Source organism: Oncorhynchus mykiss, chromosome 3 (assembly GCF_013265735.2).
Source record: "Oncorhynchus mykiss isolate Arlee chromosome 3, USDA_OmykA_1.1, whole genome shotgun sequence".
Taxonomy (NCBI): domain Eukaryota; kingdom Metazoa; phylum Chordata; class Actinopteri; order Salmoniformes; family Salmonidae; genus Oncorhynchus; species Oncorhynchus mykiss.
This window is the reverse complement of record NC_048567.1, coordinates 44,940,552-44,963,421: the sequence shown is the minus strand read 5'-3', so window position 1 is coordinate 44,963,421 and position 22,870 is coordinate 44,940,552. Positions and strand designations below refer to the sequence as shown.

General features: G+C 44.0%; 1 protein-coding gene and 1 pseudogene across 2 annotated transcripts; both read left to right on the top strand.

Moving 5' to 3' along the window:
• Positions 1 to 6,078: 6,078 nt before the first annotated feature.
• On the top strand, positions 6,079 to 22,063 carry LOC110520006 (cytochrome P450 27C1). Of its 2 annotated transcripts, XM_021596960.2 has the most exons (9): positions 6,090 to 6,406; positions 10,106 to 10,296; positions 11,052 to 11,251; positions 18,709 to 18,906; positions 19,556 to 19,719; positions 19,813 to 19,979; positions 20,098 to 20,179; positions 20,337 to 20,537; positions 21,447 to 22,063. In XM_021596960.2, the coding sequence occupies exons 1-9, from the start codon at positions 6,164 to 6,166 to the stop codon at positions 21,576 to 21,578; spliced, it is 1,578 nt and encodes a 525-aa protein (XP_021452635.2). In that variant the 5' UTR covers positions 6,090 to 6,163; the 3' UTR covers positions 21,579 to 22,063. The 2 variants fall into 2 exon arrangements, with proteins under 2 accessions (XP_021452636.2, XP_021452635.2); XM_021596961.2 differs by lacking the exon at positions 20,337 to 20,537 and having other exon boundaries at positions 6,079 to 6,406.
• LOC110520007 lies at positions 15,604 to 18,701 on the top strand (annotated as a pseudogene).
• Positions 22,064 to 22,870: the final 807 nt, after the last annotated feature.

The following is a 22,870-nucleotide window of genomic DNA, read 5'->3' as shown; positions in this document are numbered from 1 at the left end:
GTACCTCTGCAGCACTGGCATGGTCAGTCCGTTTGTTGAAGCTCTGATCTAGTGTGGTGTTAAGATGGCGCTGGAGGGGATGGCTGCTGTTTTATAGGCTCTTTGTCACTTTTTTTGACAAAATGTTGCTGCCACAGTCTCTTATGACCGAAAATAGATTCTGGACATCAGAAGTGCGATTACTCAATTTGAACTGGACAAATAATTTTTCTTTAATGAGTTGGACGAAAGGGATTTACTCCAGACACGCGAACAGACCCTCATCCCTGTCATTCGCAGGAGAAAGAAATGGAGGTTTCGCAGAAGGAGATCGAGATGCCTTGTGAGGATCCGGCGACAAGTGGCTAATCTGCCTTTGCCATTGGTACTACTGGCCAATGTACAATCGCTGGGTAATAAAGTGGATGAACTACAAGCACGTATATCCTACCAACGGACATTAAACATTGTAATATCTTATGTTTCACCGAGTTGTGGCTGAACGACGACATGAATAACATACAGCTGGCGGGTTATACACTGTATCGGCAGGATAGAAAAGCAGTCTCTGGTAAGACAAGGGGTGGCGGTCTATGTATATTTGTAAACAACAGCTGGTGCACGATATCTAAGAAAGTCTCAAGGTTTAAAACTCTGACCACCTTTACTCCACACACAGAGACGCGTACAAAGTTCTCCCTCGCCCTCCATTTGGCAAATCTGACCATAATTCTATCCTCCTGATTCCTGATTACAAGCAAAAATTAAAGCAGGAAGCACCAATGACTCGGTCAATAAAAATGTGGTCAGATTAAGCAGATGCCAAGCTACAGGACTGTATTGATAGCACAGACTGGAATATGTTCTGGGATTCTTCCGATGGCATTGAGGAGAACACCACAACAGTCACTGGCTTCATCAATAAGTGCATTGATACCGTCTTCCCCACAGTGACTGTACGTACATACCCCAACTAGAAGCCATGGATTTACAGGCAACAATCGCACTGAGGTAAAGTGTAGAGCTGCAGCTTTCAAAGAGAGGGACTTGTCGTGGAAATTCAGTACTTAGAGAGACTTGGTTATTTCTTCAAACAATCATTGATTTTTCTCGCAAGATTACCCTAGTCCTCTAGTCCTTCACTCTACATTAACCTCACCAATCCTACTGTGATCAACTCAGTACCACAGATCTGGACTTTTGGTTGCCCGCAACTGGCTAATTAACAATTGTGCCCAAGGATATCCCGCTTAATAACAATCGTATCAACTAAACTCAGTCCTGCTAGTTACCTTAGCTATGGCCCTCTTAAGGAAGACCTCACTCTGAGCGTACAGGGGCTTTAATTTTTTCTTTATTTTTCCTTTATAATTTCATCACTTATTGATAGATTGTCCAAGCCTACCTCTCTCAGTACTACGTCTGAGATCTGGTATCCCGTGCCCGCTACCTCTCAGATCTCAGATCGGGTCCAGGTGCTCAATAATAAGCGTGGTTTACCCTGAGATCCTAATTTCTGATCCCCTGTGCACAGTTTACCCAGATCTTCAGGAGCGGTCAACAGGTGAAGTTGCAGATCACCTCCTCGTCGCAAAAAAATTTGTTGGAAATTCAGTACTGAGAGAGACTTGGTAATTTCTTCAAACAATCATCTTATTTATATCAATTAATTATTGCAACAATGAAACCGTCAGCCCAACAGTCTTGACTGTTGGACTGAGAGACTCCCCTTTACAGACAATGCACAGTTTATAGAGCTAATACCCAGAATGCTTGGTTCCACCTCTCCTATATACAGTAGAAGTCATAAGTTGACATACACCTTAGCCAAATACATTTAAACTCAGTTTTTCACAATTCCTGACATTTAATCCTAGTACAAATGCCCTGTCTTAGGTCAGTTAGGATCTCCACTTTATTTTAAGGATGTGAAATGTCAGAATAATAATAGAGAGAATGATTTATTTCAGCTTTTATTTCTTTCATCACATTCCCAGTGGGCCAGAAGTTTACATACACTCAATTACTATTTGGTAGCATTGCCTTTAACTTGTTTAACTTGGGTCAAACATTTTGGGCAGCCTTCCACAAGCTTCCCACAATAAGTTGGGTGAATTTTGGCCCATTCCTCCTGACAGAGCTGGTGTAACTGAGTCAAGTTTGTAGGCCTCCTTGCTCAAACACGCTTTTTCAGTTCTGCCCACAGATTTTCCATAGAATTGAGGTCAAGGCTTTGTGATGACCACTCCAATACCTTGACTTTGTTGTCCTTAAGCTATTGCCACAACTTTGTAAGTATGCTTGGGGTCATTGTCCATTTGGAAGACCCATTTGCAACCAAGCTTTAACTTCCTGACTGATGTCTTGAGATGTTGCTTCAATATATCCACATAATTTTTCTCCCTCATGATGCTATCTATTTTGTGAAGTGCACCAGTCCCTCCTGCAGAAAAGATGCTGCCACCTCTGTGTTTCACGATTGGGATGGTGTTCTTCGGCTTGCAAGCCTCCCCCTTTTTCCTCTAAACATAATGATGGTGATTATGGCTAGACAGTTCTATTTTTGTTTCATCAGACCGGAGGATATTTCTCCAAAAAGTACAATCTTTGTCCCCAAGTGCAGTTGCAAACCGCAGTCTGGCTTTTTATGGCGGTTTTGGAGCAGTGGCTTCTTCCTTGCTGAGCGGCCTTTCAGATTATGTCGATATAGGACTCGTTTTACTGTGGATAAAGATACTTTTGTAGCTGTTTCCTCCAGCATCTTCACAAGGTCCTTTGCTGTTGTTCTGGGATTGATTTGCACTTTTTGCACCAAAGTACATCTCTAGGAGACAGAACGCGTCTCCTTCCTGAGCGGTATGATGCCTGTGTGGTCCCATGGTGTTTAAACTTGCGTACTATTGTTTGTACAGATGAACGTGGTACCTTCAGGCGTACCTTCAATACATCCACAGGTACACCCCCAATTGACTCAAATTATGTCAATTAGCCTATCAGAAGCTTTTAAAGCCATGACATAATTTTCTGGAATTTTTCAAGCTGTTTAAAGGCACAGTCAACTTAGTGTACAGTGGGGCAAAAAAGTATTTAGTCAGCCACCAATTGTGCAAGTTTTCCCACTTAAAAAGATGAGAGAGGCCTGTAATTTTCATCATACGTACACTTCAACAATGACAGACACAATTAGTTTAAAAAATCCAGAAAATCACATTGTAGGATTTTTAATGAATTTATTTGCAAATTATGGTGGAAAATAAGTATTTGGTCACCTACAAACAAGCAAGATTTCTGGCTCTCACAGACCTGTAACTTCTTCTTTAAGAGGCTCCTCTGTCCTCCACTCGTTACCTGTGTTAATGGCACCTGTTTGAACTTGTTATCAGTATAACAGACACCTGTCCACAACCTCAAACAGTCACACTCCAAACTTCACTATGGCCAAGACCAAAGAGCTGTCAAAGGACACCAGAAACAAAATTGTAGACCTGCACCAGGCTGGGAAGACTGAATCTGCAATAGGTAAGCAGCTTGGTTTGAAGAAATCAACTGTGGGAGCAATTATTAGGAAATGGAAGACATACAAGACCACTGATAATCTCCCTCGATCTGGGGCTCCACGCAAGATCTCACCCCGTGGGGTCAAAATGATCACAAGAAGTAAAGTGTGAGACTTTAAATGTTTCAACGCATTCTCCATTTCAGCATTTACTGTTATTCATTATTCTCGGAAATCCCAGACATGTGCTGGAACATTGTGTTACATGAATTTAGTTCTTAGGTGTTCATTAACCAATTTAAATCACCCTGTCTGTTTCTAAGAGTTTGTAAGATCCGTATTTGCATAAAGTAGACAGAGACCACTCTACCAAAATTAGCCAAAAGCATTTTTTCTCAAGAGCGCTGGTCATAATACCATGTACATTGGTTTATATACCTCACATTTCATCATAAATGTCTCTCCTCCTCTCAGACACAATCGTAATGTAGTTCACAAGCATTCCCACATTGTCTGCCACCTGTTAAACAATCTACTACAAGTCCAAGGTCTATCCTCTCCCTGGGTATGGACAGAATGTCCTGTAAGGAACACAGTATTCCAGTCAGTCTAACGATAGCTCCATTAGTTTCTAACAAGGAACAGAAAGTCCTTGTTCTAATTCTTGACTAAAACTACACACATTATATCCAGTATTATGATTCTAATAAGATTCATACATTCATACAGTAACATAGTAGTATTCTGTTGAGTTATAGTTCTAAGTTAAATGTATACAGTATATCACAAAAGTGAGTACACCCCTCACATTTTTGTAAATATTTGAGCATATCTTTTCATGTGACAACACTGAAGAAATGACACTTTGCTACAATGTAAAGTAGTGAGTGTACAGCTTGTATAACAGTGTAAATTTGCTGTCCCCTCCAAATAACTCAACACACAGCCATTAATGTCTAAACCGCTGGCATCAAAAGTGAGTACACCCCTAAGTGAAAATGTCCATGTTGAGCCCAAAGTGTCAATATTTTGTGTGGCCACCATCATTTTCCAGCACTGCCTTAACCCTCTTGGGCATGGAGTTCACCAGAGCTTCACAGGTTGCCACTGGAGTCCTCTTCCACTCCTCCATGACGACATCACGGAGCTGGTGGATGTTAGAGACCTTGCACTCCTCCACCTTCCGTTTGAGGATGCCCCACAGATGCTCAATAGGGTTTAGGTCTGGAGACATGCTTGGCCAGTCCATCACCTTTACCCTCAGCTTCTTTAGCAAGGCAGTGGTTGTCTTGGAAGTGTGTTTGGGGTCGTTATCATGTTGGAATACTGCCCTGCGACCCAGTCTCTGAAGGGAGGGGATCATACTCTGCGTCAGTATGTCACAGTACATGTTGGCATTCATGGTTCCCTCAATGAACTGTAGCTCCCCAGTGCCGGCAGCACTCATGCAGCCCCAGACCATGGCACTCCCACCACCATGCTTGACTGTAGACATGACACACTTGTTTTTGCACTCCTCACCTGGTTGCCGCCACACACGCTTGACACCATCTGAACCAAATAAGTTGATCTTGGTCTCATCAGACTACAGGACATGATTCCAGTAATCCATGTCCTTAGTCTGCTTGTCTTCAGCAAACTGTTTGCAGGCTTTCTTGTGCATCATCTTTAGAAGAGGCTTCCTTCTGGGACGACAGCCATGCAGACCAATTTGATGTTTGATGCAGTGTATGGCGTATGGTCTGACCACTGACAGGCTGACACCCCTTCAACCTCTGCAGCAATGCTGACAGCACTCATACGTCTATTTCCCAAAGACAACCTCTGGATATGACGCTGAGCCTGTGCACTCAACTTCTTTGGTCGACCATGGCGAGGCCTGTTCTGAGTGGAACCTGTCCAGATAAACTGCTGTATGGTCTTGGCCACCGTGCTGCAGCTCAGTTTCAGGGTCTTGGCAATCTTCTTATAGCCCAGGCCATCTTTATGTAGAGCAACAATTATTTTTTTCAGATCCTCAGCGAGTTCTTTGCCATGAGGTGCCATGTTGAACTTCCAGTGACCAGTCAGTATGAGGGAGTGTGAGAGCGATGACACCAAATTTAACACACCTGCTCCCCATTCACACCTGAGACCTTGTAACACTAATGAGTCACATGACACCGGGGAGGGAAAATGGCTAATGGGCCCAATATGGACATTTTCACTTAGGGGTGTACTCACTTTTGTTGCCAGCGGTTTAGACATTAATGGCTGTGTGTTGAGTTATTTTGAGGGGACAGCAAATTTACACTGTTATACAAGCTGTACACTCACTACTTTACATTGTAGCAAAGTGTCATTTCTGCAGTGTTGTCACATGAAAATATATACTCAAATATTTAAAAAAAAATGTGAGGGGTGTACTCACTTTTGTGATATACTGTACATAATTTAGTCTTTATTCATAAAAATCCCATAACACATTGGTACAGTACATCTGACCGGAAAGACTAGTTATTTCTATGTGTTCCAGTCTTCCAGTAGGGCTGCTCTTCAGCCTTCAGCCTTATTTCCTTATTTCCTGTTCTTTCATGTTGAAGCTGAAGGGTTAACCTCCCCAGGCTCCCAAAGACATGGCCACTCCCCAGTCTCACTGGTGAAAGAGGAGCCCTGTGTTTTTAGACAATTCCTCTTACTGCTCCCATCATGGCCGTGCATCTGGCCCAGAGTGCGATGCAGAGGAGCGGCCGCTGGCTCCTGCTGTGCTCCATAGCCCCAGCTCTGGTCTCCACCAGGTGGGTAGGAGGCACCCGTTCTCCCGCCAACACCCTACCATCCACCTCCCAGAGTAAGATTCGGACTGCAGATGACCTCCCCAGGATCAAAACCCGGGATATGTTTTACAGAATGTTTGTCAAAGGCTACTACAACCGCCTACATGAGCTACAGGTACAGTAAAAAGGCTATGCCCTCTATGGAAATGTTTTTTTTTTAAAGTGTGCTCTGTTTTTGGAATGGTGGCTGCTGATACCCCTCTCTATGTTTTGGGTACAGTAAGTTTCCGATACCTTACTGTGTGTTTCTCTGTTACTGCTCACTAACTAGAGTTGAAACATGAGATCTGTGTGAGGCGTTTGTGTTTAGTCAAAGCTGACCCACAGAGACTGTTATGGTGCATAGAGGAGAGTATAATGGATTTAACCTAGTGGGCTAACAACAGGTATTCTCTGACATGCAGTGTTTACCTTCTTCAAGAGCTGCCTTCGCTTTGGAAATACTATCCCAAGGGCCATCTCCATTGACACAGCTAGGATTACAAAAGGGCAGAGGTTTAGATTTATTCTGCCAGAATGCATGTTGAGGGGTTTGTTGACCCCTTTTCCAAATATCAGATCAAAATCAAATCAAATCAAACTTTATTTGTCACACTTTCCGAATACAACAAGTGTAGACTTTACCGTGAAATGCTTACTTACAAGCCCCTAACCAACAGAGCAGTTCAAGGAGAGTTAACAAAATATTTACAAAGTAGACTAAAATATAAAGTAATAATAAAAAATAACACAATAAGAATAACAATAACAAGGCTATATACAGGGGGCACCGGTACCGAGTCAGTGTGCGGGGGTACATGCTATTTGAGGTAATCTGTACATGTAGGTGGGGGTGAAGTGACTATGCATAGATAACAAACAAACAGCGAGTAGCAGTATACTACAAAAGGGGGAAGGGTCAATGTAAATTGTCCGGTGGCGATTTTCTGAATTGTTCAGCAGTCTTATGGCTTGGGGGTAGAAGCTGTTGAGGAGCCTTTGGATCATGGACTTGACGCTCCGGAACCACTTGCCTTGCAGGAGCAGAGAAAACAGTCCATAACTTGGGTGACTGGAGTCTCTGACAATTTTATGGGCTTTCCTCTGACACTGCCTATTATATAGATCCTGGATGGCAGGAAGCTTGGCCCCAGTGATGTACTGGGCCGTTCACACTCTGTAGCACCTTACGGTCAGATGCCGAGCAGTTGCCATACCAGGTCGGTGATGCAACCGGTCAGGATGCTCTCGATGGTGCAGCTGTAGAACCTATTGAGGATCTGAGGACCCATGCCAAATCTTTTCAGTCTCCTGAGGGGGAAAAGTTTTTGTCGTGCCCCCTTCACAACTGTCTTGGAATGTTTGGACCATGATAATTCGTTGGTGATGTGGACACCAAGGAACTTGAAACTCTCGACCCGCTCCACTCCAGCCCCTGTTGATGTTAATGAGGGGCTGTTCGGCCCGCCTTTTCCTGTAGTCCACAATCAATTGTTGTCCTGGCACCACACTGCCAGTTCTCTGACCTCCTCCCTATAGACCATCTCATCGTTGTTTGTGATCAGGCTGTTGTGTTGTCAGCAAACTTAATGATGGTGTTGGAGTCATCAGGAAGTTCAGGATCCAGTTGCAGAGGGAGGTGTTTAGTCCCAGAGTCCTTAGCTTAGTGATGAACTTCGTGGGCGCTATGGTGTTGAATGCTGAGCTGTAGTCAATGAACAGCATTCTCACATGGGTGTTCCTTTTTTCCAGGTGAGAAAGGGCAGTGTGGAGTGCGATTGATATTGTGTCATCTGTGGATCTGTTGGGGCGGTATGCAAATTGGAGCAGGTCTAGGCTGTCCGGGAGGATGTTGTTGATGTGAGCCATGACTTCATGGCTACCGATGTGAGTGCCTCGGGGCGGTAATAATTTAGGCAGGTTACCTTCGCTTTCTTGGGCACAGGGACTATGGTGTCCTGCTTGAAACATGTAGGTATTACAGACTCGGTCAGGGAGAGGTTGAAAATGTCAGTGAAGACACTTGACAGATGGTCCGCACATGCTTTGAGTACACATCCTGGTAATCCATCTGGCCCAGTGACTTTGTGAATGTTGACCTGTTTAAAGGTTTTGTTCACATCGGCTACCGAGAGCGTTATCACACAGTCATCCAGAACAGCTGGTGCTCTCTTGCATGCTTCAGTTTTGCTTGCCTCGAAGTGAGCATAAAATGGCATTTAGCTCATCTGGTAGGCTCGGGTCACTGGGCAGCTCGCGTCTGGGTTTCCTTTTGTAGTCTGTAAGAGTTTACAAGCCCTGACACATCTGACAAGCGTCAGAGCCGGTGTAGTAGGATTCAATCTTAATCTTGTATTAACGCTTTGCTTGTTTGATGGGTCGTCTGAGAGCATAGCGGGATTTCTTATAGTTCGGATTAGTGTCCCGCCCCTTGAAAGCAGCATCTCTAGTCTTTAGCTCGATGCGGATGTTGTGTGTACCCATTGCTTGTGGTCGGGATATGTATGTACAGTCACTGTGGGGACGACGTCATCGGTGCACTTATTGATGAAGCCGATGACTGAGGTGCTGTACTCCTCAATGCCATTGGATGAATCCCGGAACATATTCCAGTCTGTGCTAGCAAAACAGCCCTGTAGTGTAGCATCTGCGTCATCTGACCACTTCTGTATTGAGCGAGTCACTGCTACTTCCTGCTTTAGTTTTTGCTTATAAGCAGGAATCAGGAAGATAGAATTATGGTCAGATTTGCCAAATGGAGATTGGGGGAGAGCTTTGTATGCATTTCTGTGTGTGGAGTAAAGGTGGTCTAGGATTTCCCCCCCCCCCCCCCCCCCCCTGGTTGCACATGTGACATGCTGGTTCTTCTTGCTAACGTAAAACTGATTTAAGTTTTTCTGCATTAAAGTCCCCCGCCACTAGGAGCGCCGCTTCTGGGTGAGCATTTTCTTCTTTACTTATGGCCTTATAGAGTTGGTTGAGAGAGATCTTAGTGCCAGCTTCGTTCTGTGGTGGTAAATAGACGGCTACAAATAATACAGATGAGAACTCTCTTGGTAGATACTGTGGTCTACAGCTTATCATAAGGTACTTCAGGAGAGCAATACCTCGAGACTTATTTAATAACACCCCTCGTCTTACCAAGGGTAATCCCGCTAGCTCTATATTGTCCGTATCTTCGTTCAACCACGTCTCGGTGAAACATAAGATGTTACAGTTTTTAATGTCCCTCTGGGGGGATAATCTTAATCGTAGGTCATCAATTTTATTTTTCAATGATTGCACGTTAGCAAGAAGAACGGATGGCAGTGGGAATTTACTCACTCGCCTCTGGATTCTCAGAAGGCTGCCCGATCTGCGGCCCCTTTTCCGCCGTCTTTTCTTCATGCAAAATGTATGGATCTGGGTTTGTTCCTGTGAAAGCAGGATATCCTTCTCGTCGGACTCATCAAAGGAAAAAGTTTATTTCAGTCCGCAGTGAGTAGTCGCTTTTCTGATGTCCAGAAGTTATTTTCGGTCATAAGAGACGGCAGCAACAACATTATTTACACAATAAGTAAAAAAAGAAGTTACACAAAATGCAAAAAAACAACAAAATAGCACAATTGGTTGGGAGAATGTAAAACATCAGCCATGTTCCTCAGCGCCATCTTAATCCATAAAAGTGATATTTTCAAAAAGGGATATTTTCAGTTACACAACAATGTGGAACATCCTGAATGGTAGAGATGTTTAGAAATGTGTGTACTATAAAGTATACTGTATGTAACACCCTGAGTTTGTTCCCTCCGCAAATGCTAGTCTCTCTTTCTCTCTCTCTCTCTGTGTGTTCTAGGTGTATGAGAAACAGCTGTACGGCCCCATGTACAAAATGGGCATGGGCAAGTTTCACTCCATCGCCCTCAACAGTGTGGAGCTCCTGGAGGAGCTACTTAGGAAGGGTGAGAAGTTCCCCAGCCGAGGAGATATGTCCCTCTGGACAGAGTACCGGGACCTGAGAGGCATCGGCTATGGCCCCTTTACTGAGTAAGGCTCAGGGATGGCCACTGTCTCCTGACAGGTGGTGACAATGACATCCCTGTACATTGCTGGTCTTTTGCCTCAACCAATTTATAGCTTCGCCATCTGATGGCAGGCAGTGATGAGATCGCATAAGAGAGGGACATAGCAGTGGGAAATGGAAAACAGTTACATGAGAGTGTTGTACATACACAGTACATGTCTTATAATCACACCCAGGGACATAATTGATACACCAGTGCTCTGTCATGAAAGAGATTGCCACAGATAGTGATCAATAGTGATCCAGAAAGGCTGTGTCATTAACCATTTCCATAGGCCATGCAAGTGTGCAAGGCAGGAAACATGACCTAAGACTTACACAGCATAGTTTGCACTGGGAGCTTCCTTTTGGAACCATCAAACTGTATAAGCCTACAGCCATCTTACTTGGCCTAAGCAGCCATCTATCTTAGTGAGATTTGATATGCACACCAACATAGATGTTTCAAATAGATAAGCATGGCAGACATTCTGACTACATTCCCCCAGTTGTGTTCTCCAAATGCTGCAAGACCTGTTAGGCCCTTTGTAGGTCAAACTCCAGGCATGTGAATCAAACAGATGCTCAAGAAGAGTAAAGCCATATAAATGAGCAGTAATGAGCTATATTCCAATATGTGCCAACTAATCAAAATGTATTATCCTGCCATATCATTGCTTTGCTGTGAATGTGCTGTGAGTGTGTCATGCAGTGCCTGGTATATTATGTTTTCTGACAGGGAAGGGGAAAAGTGGTACAAGCTGCGGACTGTGCTGAACAAGCGCATGATGCACCCCAAAGACTCGGTGCAGTACGGAGACGTTGTCAACGAGGTGGTCAGTGACCTGATCAAGAGGATCTACCACCTGCGCCGGATAAGTCCATCGGGAGACCTTGTGACCAACCTGTCCAATGAGCTCTACCGATTCTCTCTGGAGGGTACGTGGAAATCCTGCCTGTGTGTGAGGGGACGATTCTTTCACCCTTATTTCTAGTTCATTTTAAGTTAAATTATAAAGAATCAGGTATAATGCTATATAACTAATTATAAGCATGTGTGAGGCTCATGTAGGCTGTCGCCATGCATTACATTTTCAACTGTCTCAAACTGGCTGTTATTTCGTCCAGCTCATTGAGATAATTATAAGACATTATAACAGGGCCAAGCATGTTCATGACACATCAGAGCACTTCTCAGAGCACTTCGTATTATTCTGTGACTATCATGGTTCAAACACACCAAGACAGTCACGAAGAGGGCACGACAATGCCTATTCCCCCTTAGGAGACTGAAAATATTTGACATGAGCCCTCAGGTCCTCAAAAAGTTATGCAGCTGCACAATCGTGAGCATCCTGACTAGTTGCATCACCGCTTGGTATTGCAACTGCTCGGCATCCGACTGCAAGGCACTACAGTGGATAGTGCGTGCGGCCCAGTAGATCACTGGGGCCAAGCTTCCCGCCATCCAGAACCTCTAAAAATGTCAAAGACTCCAGCCACCCAAGTCATAGACTGTTCTCTCTGCTACTGCACTTCAAGCGGTACTGGAGCGCCAAGTCTAGGTATTATCTACAGTATGCATAATCACATTAACCCTACCTACATGTGCATACAGTGCATTTGGAAAGTATTCAGACCCCTTCCTCTTTTCCACAATTTGTCACGTTACAGCCTTATTCTTAAATGGATTAAATACACATTTTCTTCATCAATATACACACAGCACCCCATAATGACAAAGCAAAAGCAGGTTTATAGAAATGTTTGCGAATTTATAAAAAATAAAAAACAGTTATTATTTACATAAGTATTCAGACCCTTTGCTATGAGCCTCAAAGGAATTGCCCGTAGAGCTCCGAGACAGATTGTGTCAAGGCACAGATCTGGGGAAGGGTACCAACACTCTTTTGCAGCATTGAAAGTCCCAAAGAACATAGTGGGCTCCATCATTCTTAAATGGAAAAAGTTTAGAACCACCAAGACTCTTACCAGAGCTGGCCACCCGGCCAAATTGAGCAATCGGGGGAGAAGGGCCTTGGTCAGGGAGGTGACCAAGAACCCGATAGTCACTCTGACAGAGCTCCAGAGTTCCTCTGTGGAGATGGGAGAACCTTCCAGAAGTACAACCATCTCTGCAGCACTCCACCAAACAAGCGTTTATGGTAGAGTGGCCAGACGTAAGCCACTCCTCAGTAAAAAGGCGGGTAACAGCCTGTTGGAGTTTGCCAAAATGCACCTAAAGGACACTCAGACTGTGAGAAAGATTCTCTGGTCTGAAGGAACAAAGATTGAACTCTTTGGCATGAAATCCAAGCGTAACGTCAGGAAGAAACCTGGCACAATCCCTATGGTGAAGCATGGTGGTGGCAGCATCATGCTGTGGGAATGTTTTTCAGTGGCAGGGACTGGGAGACTTGTCAGGATTGAGGGAAAGATTAAAGGAGAAAAGTACCAAGAGATCCTTGATGAAAATCTGCTCCAGAGCACTCAGGACCTCAGACTAGGGGCGAAGGTTGACCTTCGGAACAATTCTCTGAATGTTCTTCAGTGGCCCAGCCAAAGCCCGGACTTGAACCTGATCAAACATCCATGGAGAGACCCCATCCAACCTGACAGAGCTTGAGAGGATCTGAAGAGAATAATAGGAGAAACTCCCCAAATACAGGTGTGCCAAGCTTGTAGCGTCATACCTAAGAAGACTCGAGGCTGTAATCGCTGCCAAAGGTGCTTCAACAAAGTACTGCATAAAGGGACATTTCTGTTAAATTTGCTAAAATTTCTAAAAAACTGTATTTTCTTTGTCATTATGGGGTATTGTGTGTAGATTGATGAGTGGAAAAAACAATTGAATCCATTTCAGAATAAGGCTATGACGTAACAAAATGTGGAACAACTCAAGGGGTCTGAATACTTTCCAAATGCACTGCAATACCTTTATTATCTCGACTAACCTGTACCCCCACACGTTGACTCGGTACCGGTACCCCCTGTATATAGTCTCTTTAATAACATTACTTTAAAAAATTTATAAAACCCTGCATTGTTGGTTAAAGGCTTATAAGTAAGCATTTCAAAGTGAGGTCTACCTACACCTGTTGTATTCAGCGCATGTAACAAATACAATGTGATTTGATATGACCAGTGTCTCCACTTCACAAGAAAGATGAGGCTACACTGTGTTCAGTTGAGACAATTAGCAGTTTGCATCATAGGATCCTGGGGTTGGTTGAGTAATAAACGTGTCTTATATCTGTCTGTCTGGACCTGGGATATCTTTCACCCAAGGGATTGTCGTTACAACTACCTATCTGCCATTTGCTGGGATGTACAGTATGTGACCTCAAACTCAACCTATCTATCGTCCTTGTCACGACTTCCGCCGAAGTGGGCTCCTCTCCTTGTTCGGGCGGCGTTCGGCGGTCGACGTCACCAGCTTTCTAGCCATCGCCGCTCCATTTTTAATGTATCCATTGTCTTGTTCCCTGCACACCCAGTTTTCATCATGTATTATGTATTTATTCCTCTGTTCCCCATCATGTCTTGTCACTTTGTACAGTGAGGGAAAAAAGTATTTGATCCCCTGCTGATTTTGTATGTTTGTCCACTGACAAAGAAATGATCAGTCTATAATTTTGATGGTAGGTTTATTTGAACAGTGAGAGACAGAATAACAACAAAAAAATACAGAAAAACGAATGTCAAAAATGTTATAAATTGATTTGCATTTTAATGAGGGAAATAAGTATTTGACCCCTCTGCAAAACATGACTTAGTACTTGGTGGCAAAACCCTTGTTGGCAATCATAGAGGTCAGACATTTCTTGTAGTTGGCCACCAGGTTTGCACACATCTCAGGAGGGATTTTGTCCCACTCCTCTTTGCAGATCTTCTCCGAGTCATTATGGTTTCGAGGCTGACGTTTGGCAAGTCGAACCTTCAGCTCCCTCCACAGATTTTCTATGGGATTAAGGTCTGGAGACTGGCTAGGCCACTCCAGGACCTTAATGTGCTTCTTCTTGAGCCACTCCTTTGTTATGATGGAATACCCATCCACAACCCATTTTCAATATCCTGGCTGAGGCAAGGAGGTTCTCACCCAAGATTTGACGGTACATGGCCCCGTCCATCGTCCCTTTGATGCGGTGAAGTTGTCCTGTCCCCTTATCAGAAAAACACCCCCAAAGCATAAGCAGGCAGCATTCCTCCTCCTCCAAACACGGCGAGTTGAGTTGCCAAAGAGCTCCATTTTGGTCTCATCTGACCACAACACTTTCACCCAGTTGTCCTCTGAATCATTCAGATGTTCATTGGCAAACTTCAGACGGGCATGTATATGTGCTTTCTTGAGTAGAGGCTCCTTGCGGGCGCTGCAGGATTTCAGTCCTTCACGGCGTAGTGTGTTACCAATTGTTTTCTTGGTGACTATGGTCTCAGCTGCCTTGAGATCATTGACAAGATCCTCCCGTGTAGTTCTGGGCTGATTCACCACTGTTCTCATGATCATTGCAACTCCACGAGGTGAGATCATGCATGGATCCCCAGGCCGAGGGAGATTGACAGTTCTTTTGTGTTTCTTCCATTTGCGAATAATCAAACCAACCATTGTCACCTTCTCACCAAGTGTCACACCCTGGTCAAAGTATTTTGTGTTTATCTTTATTTATTTGGTCAGGCCAGGGTGTGGCATGGGTTTGTGTATGTGGTGTTATGTATGGGGATTGTAGCTAGTGGGGTGTTCTAGCTAAGTCTATGGCTGTCTGAAGTGGTTCTCAATCAGAGGCAGGTGTTTATCGTTGTCTCTGATTGGGAACCATATTTAGGCAGCCATATTCTTTGAGTTTGTCGTGGGTGATTGTCCTTAGTGTCCTGATGTCATTGTTCTGTGTTAGGTTACACAAGTATAGGCTGTTTCGGTTTTCGTTAAGTTTATTGTTTTGATAGTGTTTGTGTTTAGTGTGTTACTTCATTAAACATGGATTGCAATAGACACGCCGCATTTTGGTCCGACTCTCCTTCTCATACGGAAAACCGTTACACCAAGCTGCTTGGCGATGGTCTTGTAGCCCATTCCTGCCTTGTGTAGGTCTACAATCTTGTCCCTGACATGTGTCTTTTATACAGGTAACAAACTGAGATTAGGAGCACTCCCTTTAAGAGTGTGCTCCTAATCTCAGGCTCGTTACCTGTATAAAAGACACCTGGGAGCCAGAAATCTTTTTGATTGAGAGGGGGTCAAATACTTATTTCCCTCAATAAAATGCTAATCAATTGATAACATTTTTGACATTCGTTTTTTCTGGATTTTTTTGTTGTGATTCTGTCTCTCACTGTTAAAATAAACCTGATAATTTCTTTGTCAGTGGGCAAACGTAAAAATCAGCAGGGGATCAAATACTTTTTTCCCTCACTGTCTATTTTGGCACATTTACACTATTGCCTATTTTTGGCTGGAGGTTTTTGACGCGGTTGCGTCCTACTGTTATTTTCTCCTGCCAAATAAAGTGCGCCTGATCACAACTCTCTGCTCTCCTGCACCTGACTTCTCCACCAGCAGCGCCAGGCCATAACAGTCCTGTCTCACTGCCAGACCCTCTGTATCAAGATCAGGAATGCATATGTGATGTAGCCTGGCGCTCTCTCTTGACTCTGAATCCTTGAGATCCTTAATGTCAAAGGCTGTCTGCCCCCGATTCTCCCTGGCACCTTCAAGGGGCTGTCCAGTGTGAAGGCACTTTCTCTTTTCTGTGAGCTACAGTGTTACAATTCATCCCTTCCGTCCAACACATTCAGTGAACTGTCCATTCAGAATTACGGGCTTTCTGTGATGGTAATGGATGCAATGGGGGAATCCCTGTTTTGAAGAAAATCACAGTCAACAGCTGTACACAGGAGCTTTCTGATTTGCTATGCAGGATAGTCGATATATCGCGGTCATTGACAACCCTGGACTTTGAGTCAAAGGGGATTATCATTTTGAGACACCAAAATTGCTCAGACACAAATGGAGCAATTCTTGAACTTTATATCATCTGAAAAGAAAATATGTTTTTTCATTCCCTATTGCACATAATTTATGGAAAGGAGCATTCAGAAGCTTTGAAAACATTTCATCTCTCGATTTGCCTGACATTAGTGAGCAGACAGACAGCTTCTGCAGTCTAGAATCAGCAGAATAGATACTTTTTACTTTGACGAGGAAAACAGTTCCTTTCAATCAATTTGTGAAACGCAAACTTTCAATGACACAAATGTTGTTACTTAATCCTAAATTCAGGAACAACTACGCAACATCTGAGAACAGTTTATTTGGCCTGGACAGCTTGGAAACCCTACTGCTGTATGATAACCCAATTATACATATTGAAGCATCTGCATTCATCCACCTTACTTTGCTGAAGGAACTACATTTGGACTTTCGCCCTCCAACCAGTGAGTTAGAGACAAGTGTGAATCCGACACACATATTTGGTGTCTTCCCTCAAGGTCTGACTCACACGAACATTAGCTCCTGGTGTCCTCTTACCATCATCATTATCAGCAACAGAGCCCCAAAACCAGGCTTCGCCTTAAAACTCAGCTCTCCGTCGACTGTGATCTTCCAGGATTGCTGGTGGTCATGCTTTCGGTCAGTTGTCTACCTCAATGTCAAGACAGGACAACTCCTGTGTGGGTCTGACTTCTTTGACCTGTACTTCACCTCCTTACAGGAGTTTGAATTTCAGTTGGTTTCCTCGACAGAGTTTGGACATGACTGACTTAAACTGACTAGTGCAGCTGAGTGATCTGAAGCTAATGAACGTGGACCTCATCGCTCGGCCAGCACTGGGCGTCATGTTACGATGACCTGAACAGGCTGGAGAGCTTGAGTCTCATCTACTGTAGAATCCTTCCTCTGGGGGAGGAGTTGAGCAGAGACCTGCACTTCTGCACTTTATATGTGGATGTGACAATGGAGTTTAGTGTGATGGAGAACTTCCCAGAACCTGACCAGCCTTAGGTATGTTCTACTATCCTCGCCTGTACTGCAGCTGTGAGAACGGCTGGCTGGAGAACTGGGGCCAGGGGACAGAGACAAATCCAGGTCATCATATGGCATGCTGGGGAGCTGGCAATACGTGCAAAAATTAAGATGGCATCCAGAGTTTCAACAAGAGGCCAACTCTTCCCTGGACATGGGCTTTATCCTCTTCATATGCACCTCCATGAGCCTGCTCCTCTTCATACTTGTGGTCCTGCTCAATCAGCTGGCTGGAGACTACCTGCTGGCCCTCTGCCACATCGTTTGCGGTTGGATGGAGGAGGCCATGCGGAGGCCCAACCCCAGGGAGCGATACCGCTACAATGCCTTTGTGTCATATAGCGGCAGAGACAAACATGGGATGGTGTAGCAACTGCTGCCAGGCCTCAAGCAGAGAAGTTCTCCGTTCCTGCGTCTCCGTCTGCACAACAGGGACTTGTTGTGAAGGTCATTGTGGAAAACATCACTGACGGCCTCTATGGCAGTGGCGTCTGGTGAGTCATCACTACCGGCGCAGTAACTGGTGCTCCTTGGAGCTGTGACTGGCCACCCTCCATCTGCTGGTGGGGCACAGGGACATCCTCATCCTGGCCTTCTTGGAGGACATCCCTCCTCGTCAGCTCTCTACCCACCACAGGCTGGCCAGGCTGGTCAAGACCAGGACCTACCTGGACTAGCCCCAGGACCCGACCCTGCAGCCTGCCTACTGGGACTGGCTCTGGACGAAACTGGCTCCTGAACCAGCCAATGGACAGCAATTGCGGACACAGATACAGTTTCTATTTCTAATTTTAAGACCAGCTTTAATATTGCAGATAGATCGTAGGTTCTATCAATGTAAGTATTGGTATAATTTGTAATCCCTTTATTTAGTTTTTTTTCTTCTCTATACTTTTCCCCCTTTACCCTACCATCCCTACCCTAGCTGGAGTAAACTAACGGACAACAATATTTCTACTGCTACTTACTGCTATACGGTTATCTTAATGGTTATTTAATATTTACAAAAATGTGAAAATGTGAAGATGTTTGTTTTGACATTTTCAGTTCTTTTCCTTCCTCCTCCCTACCTACTTATCACAACAGGGGTATTCAACATTTACAGACCTGTCTTTTTACATTTTAACATGTGCTACCTGTTTTTGCAAAATACTTTTACTTTACTTTTTGTTATCTTGTTTGATATTTTGTGTTTTTTGATTTGCCTCCCTATAAGAGGAAAGCCTGATGTCTTTCAGAATATGTGGGTCTTTACAGCATTTAAAGCAAAATACTTTTGTGGGGGTTGGTTTTAGTAAATGTAGGTTACTACATACAGCAAGTGAGAATTGCCTGCCTCTGTTTCAGTGATAAATATCTAATCTCTGTTCTTCAGGAATCTCTTCCATCCTGTTTGAGACACGGATCGGCTGTCTGGAGGAAGAGATCCCGGTAGAGACGCAGGACTTCATCGACTCCATCGCTCAGATGTTCTCCTACAGCATGCCGGTGGCCATGCTGCCTAAGTGGAGCCGCAACATCCTGCCAGTCTACAGGCACTACATCGCTGGCTGGGAGGGCATCTTCAAATTCTGTGAGTTATTGACATCCCGTCACTTGGTCATACCTTCTCAAGAATTTAAAAAGCATTGGATTGGAGAGTGCATTGTGATATTGGACCTATTGGGTCACCTAGATCAGTGGTTCCCAAACTGAGGGGTCGGCATGGAGGGCGCCCCCCCCCCCCCAAAAAGTACATTCTAAAAAACAAATATATATATATTTATATAAAAAACAACATTTTAAACAACTTAGTCCAACTTTAAACCTCTATCAGAATGCATAAGGTGCAATTTCGAAATTGGGTAGTGCATCATCAGTTCCTCTTGTCATGTCAGTCAATGCATACCCTAGAGATATTTATAACTTGTCAGAAGTGTCCAGATCAACTAGCCCATTTTTTTTTTTGTTTTTTTAGCACTTAGATTTTGTTGTCATTTTTTATTCACTGAAATATCACAGGAATACACATTAGACATCGCAAAATGTATAGAAATGCAAGAAAATTTGCTTTAAAACTGCTAAATTATCTCCACCAACAAGAGGGGTGTGAACAGTTTATGTCATGAACAGTGCCTGTGCCAATAGAAATAGACCCGCAGGGGTTGGCGCGGGATGTTCCCGAATGCTGGACGTGAAAAAGTTTGGGAATCCCTGAGGTAGATAATGCTGGACTTTTTCAGCTGGGAAGTTGATTGACATGAAGATGGAGGCAATTCAGAAGCGAGTGGATACAGACCAGGAAGTCGAGGGAGAATATTTAACGTACCTCCTCTCCAACACCAAGATGACCAACAAAGAGGTGTACGGCAGCGTCACTGAGCTGTTATTGGCTGGAGTGGACACGGTTAGCAAATCCATGGAGCTTCACTACAATCTCGATGTGTTGTACCGTAAGGGCTTGTATTCACTAACACTGTTGTTGTTGTCATACTTGAAGACATCCAATACCATGATGTGGGCCATGCACCTGCTGTCCAGGTACCCCAATGCGCAGGACACCCTTTATCAGGAGGTGTCCCACTGCGTACCAGGAGACAAGATCCCATCTGCCCAAGACGTTAACCGTATGCCGTACCTCAAGGCCGTCATCAAGGAAGCACTGAGGTAAGAACTGTGGAAGTGGTCGGGTACGTTAGGGTTTCACAAACTTGGTCCTGCCAGTTCTTGAAAGTTCCATTACCTTTCTCTAACACAATTTTTTGATGTATGTCCTGTTTACCAGAATGTACCCTGTGGTCCCGATGAATGCACGCATCATGATAGAGAATGATATCATAATTGGAGGACATTTCTTTCCCAAGAAGGTTAGTCTAGCTTTAGGGGCACAATCAACATATTCACTTTCATGGCCTACAAATGGCCCAACCATTGAAACAAAACATCATTTGAATTCATGTCAATTATGTCTTTGTCGAAGTAGTGCTGTAGCAATTCATTCCCTCCCTGATGTCTTGTCTGTAGACTTCGTTTACAATGTGTCACTATGCCACCAGCCAGGATGAAAAGACATTCCCAGAACCATCAAAGTTCAAGCCTGAACGATGGTTGAGGGATGGCCGAGTTCGACCAAACCCATTTGGCTCTATACCATTTGGGTTTGGGGTTCGGGGCTGTGTAGGTCGTCGTATAGCTGAACTGGAGATGTACTTGGCTCTGTCACGGGTAAGAGCCAGAGATTTTATACCTGAGTGTCATAGGGAAAAGTATAGAATGTGGATAAACAGCACAGCAGATAGCAGAGTTGATCAACAGTTCTAGCAGGCTAGGCTACTTCAATCACTATGCTATATGCGATTGTAGCCTATTAGACCTATTCTACTGTTAACAAACTATTGGAACAATTCATAGCCTACCTTATTATCCTCCGTAGCCAATGTTCACAGAGGAGCTGTCATATTTTCAATCAACTGCAGCCTGAATGTGATCCCGACAGGTGAACCGAATGCTTTTATATACACTGCTGTAGATGCTTGACCAAGCTGCGCAGTAACAGGCTACTTGTCAGGCTACTTGTCTCCTCCGTAGCCAATGTTCACAGAGGAGCTGTCATATTCTCAATCAACTGCAGCCTGAATGTGATCCCGACAGGTGAACCGAATGCTTTTATATACACTGCTGTAGATGCTTGACCAAGCTGCGCAGTAACAGGCTACTTGTCTTGCGCGGCAAGGTGGCAACTTTGAACTCACCATCATCAGGCTACTTATTAAAAGTATTGAAGAAACGTGTATTGCCCATTGGGTAGTCCCACAATGAAAAGTTTACCTTGGCTTCCATTGCTTTTCAGTTACAAATACAATGAAGGCCTAGGTGGACATTATAATCACACTTTGCTGTGAATGACATTAAAATACAAAAACAGAACATACTCTACATGTCTAAGCTACTGCAGCAAATTCCAATAGTGTGTATACCTCAGGGTGCATGGCTTCATGAATTTGTGGTAGGTGGTGGAGGCATGAACTTGTGTGTGGCCAATGAGCCTATCGGACATGGATGTTAAAGTGAAACATGGCTACCCCTGAAGAGACCCAGACAATGACAAAAATATATATTTTTCTCTCCCCCCAGATAATCAAGCTGTTTGAAATCAGACCGGACCCCAGCATAGGAGAGGTGAAAGCCCTCAATCGCACCGTCTTAGTAGCAGACAGACAAGTCAATCTGCACTTCGTGGAGAGGACAAACAGAGCTGCGCTTTGATTTGTTAAAGCTGGGTGATAGCCATGTACCCAAGTAGCAATGCTATAAAGGCCTTCAATATATCTATCGTTGAATTTAAATAAACATACATAAATAGGTTGACATTGCATTGGAAGCAGGGGGAAGCTGGACTGAAACGGCAACTTGTTACACTCCAACCTAATACTGTTGTATTGAAGGTTTGTTTTTGTAGTTTCTGGGGTTCAGCTTCACTTCACTACTTATGTTGGTCATTCTGGAAAGGCTTTACAATGGCTTATTATTATGTACAATATGAATTTCTGTATCTAGACCAAACTATATCAAGACCAAACTATTCTCTATTTTGTTGATGAAAATGTATTTTCTTACTATGGAAAATATTTTCTGTTTCTGTCAATAAATTCACTACAGTGATGTTGTAGTTCTTGATATCTGCGTCCCCCTCTGTGTGTGTGAGTAGGCCTGCTTTAAAATTAAAATAAAAACGTACTATGTATACCTCATTCCCTCCATCTGTGAAGTTGTTCCATTTCTTATGTGGATGTTTAACTTCATACAGGTGCACCAAAACGGCACATTGTGGTTGATCAGTCACATAATCAGTCATTGGTACCTGTCCGGGATGCTGCAATAATATCCAGCAGATGGCAGTAGCATACCAGTCACCAGGAAGTACAGTTATTGACGGTGTCAAACAACTGCAGTAGCTACACATGTAGGACTAGTCATAATGAGGTCTGGATATTCACGATGCATGACTGCAGTGCACAAATTGAGTACCACAGAGTCATATAACCCATAAAACCTAGCGGTAAAACCTGGAAATGGTTCCAATCGTTGTTTTTTCACCATTAATTTCTGCGTTGGGGATTTTGAAACTACTTCATACACCACATGTCCAAAAGTATGTGGACACCTGCTCGTCGAACATCTCATTCCAAAATCATGGAAATCAATATGGAGTTGGTCCCCCATTTGCTGCTATAACAGCCTCCACTCTTCTGGGAAGGATTTCCAGTAGAAGTTGGAACATTGCTGCGGGGACTGACTGATGCCACAAGAGCATCAGTGAGGTTGGGCACTGATGTAGGGCAATTAGGCCTGGCTCGTAGTTGGAGTTCCAATTCATCTCAAAGGTGTTCAATGGCGTTGAGGTCAGGGCTCTGTGCAAGCCAGTCAAGTTCTTCCACACCGATCTCAACAAACCATTTCTGCATGGACCTCGCTTTGTGCACGGGGGCATTGTCATGCTGAAACAGGAAAGGGCATTCCCCAAACTGTTGCCACAAAGTTGGAAGCACAGAATTGTC

Bases quoted from the DNA above. Each gene is read 5' to 3' on its own strand.
- LOC110520006 (XM_021596960.2), top strand. From the start codon at position 6,164: ATGGCCGTGCATCTGGCCCAGAGTGCGATGCAGAGGAGCGGCCGCTGG. The intron at 6,407-10,105 runs GTACAGTAAAAA...TGTGTGTTCTAG, and splicing joins ACCGCCTACATGAGCTACAG to GTGTATGAGAAACAGCTGTA. The intron at 20,538-21,446 runs GTAAGAGCCAGA...CTCTCCCCCCAG, and splicing joins TGTACTTGGCTCTGTCACGG to ATAATCAAGCTGTTTGAAAT.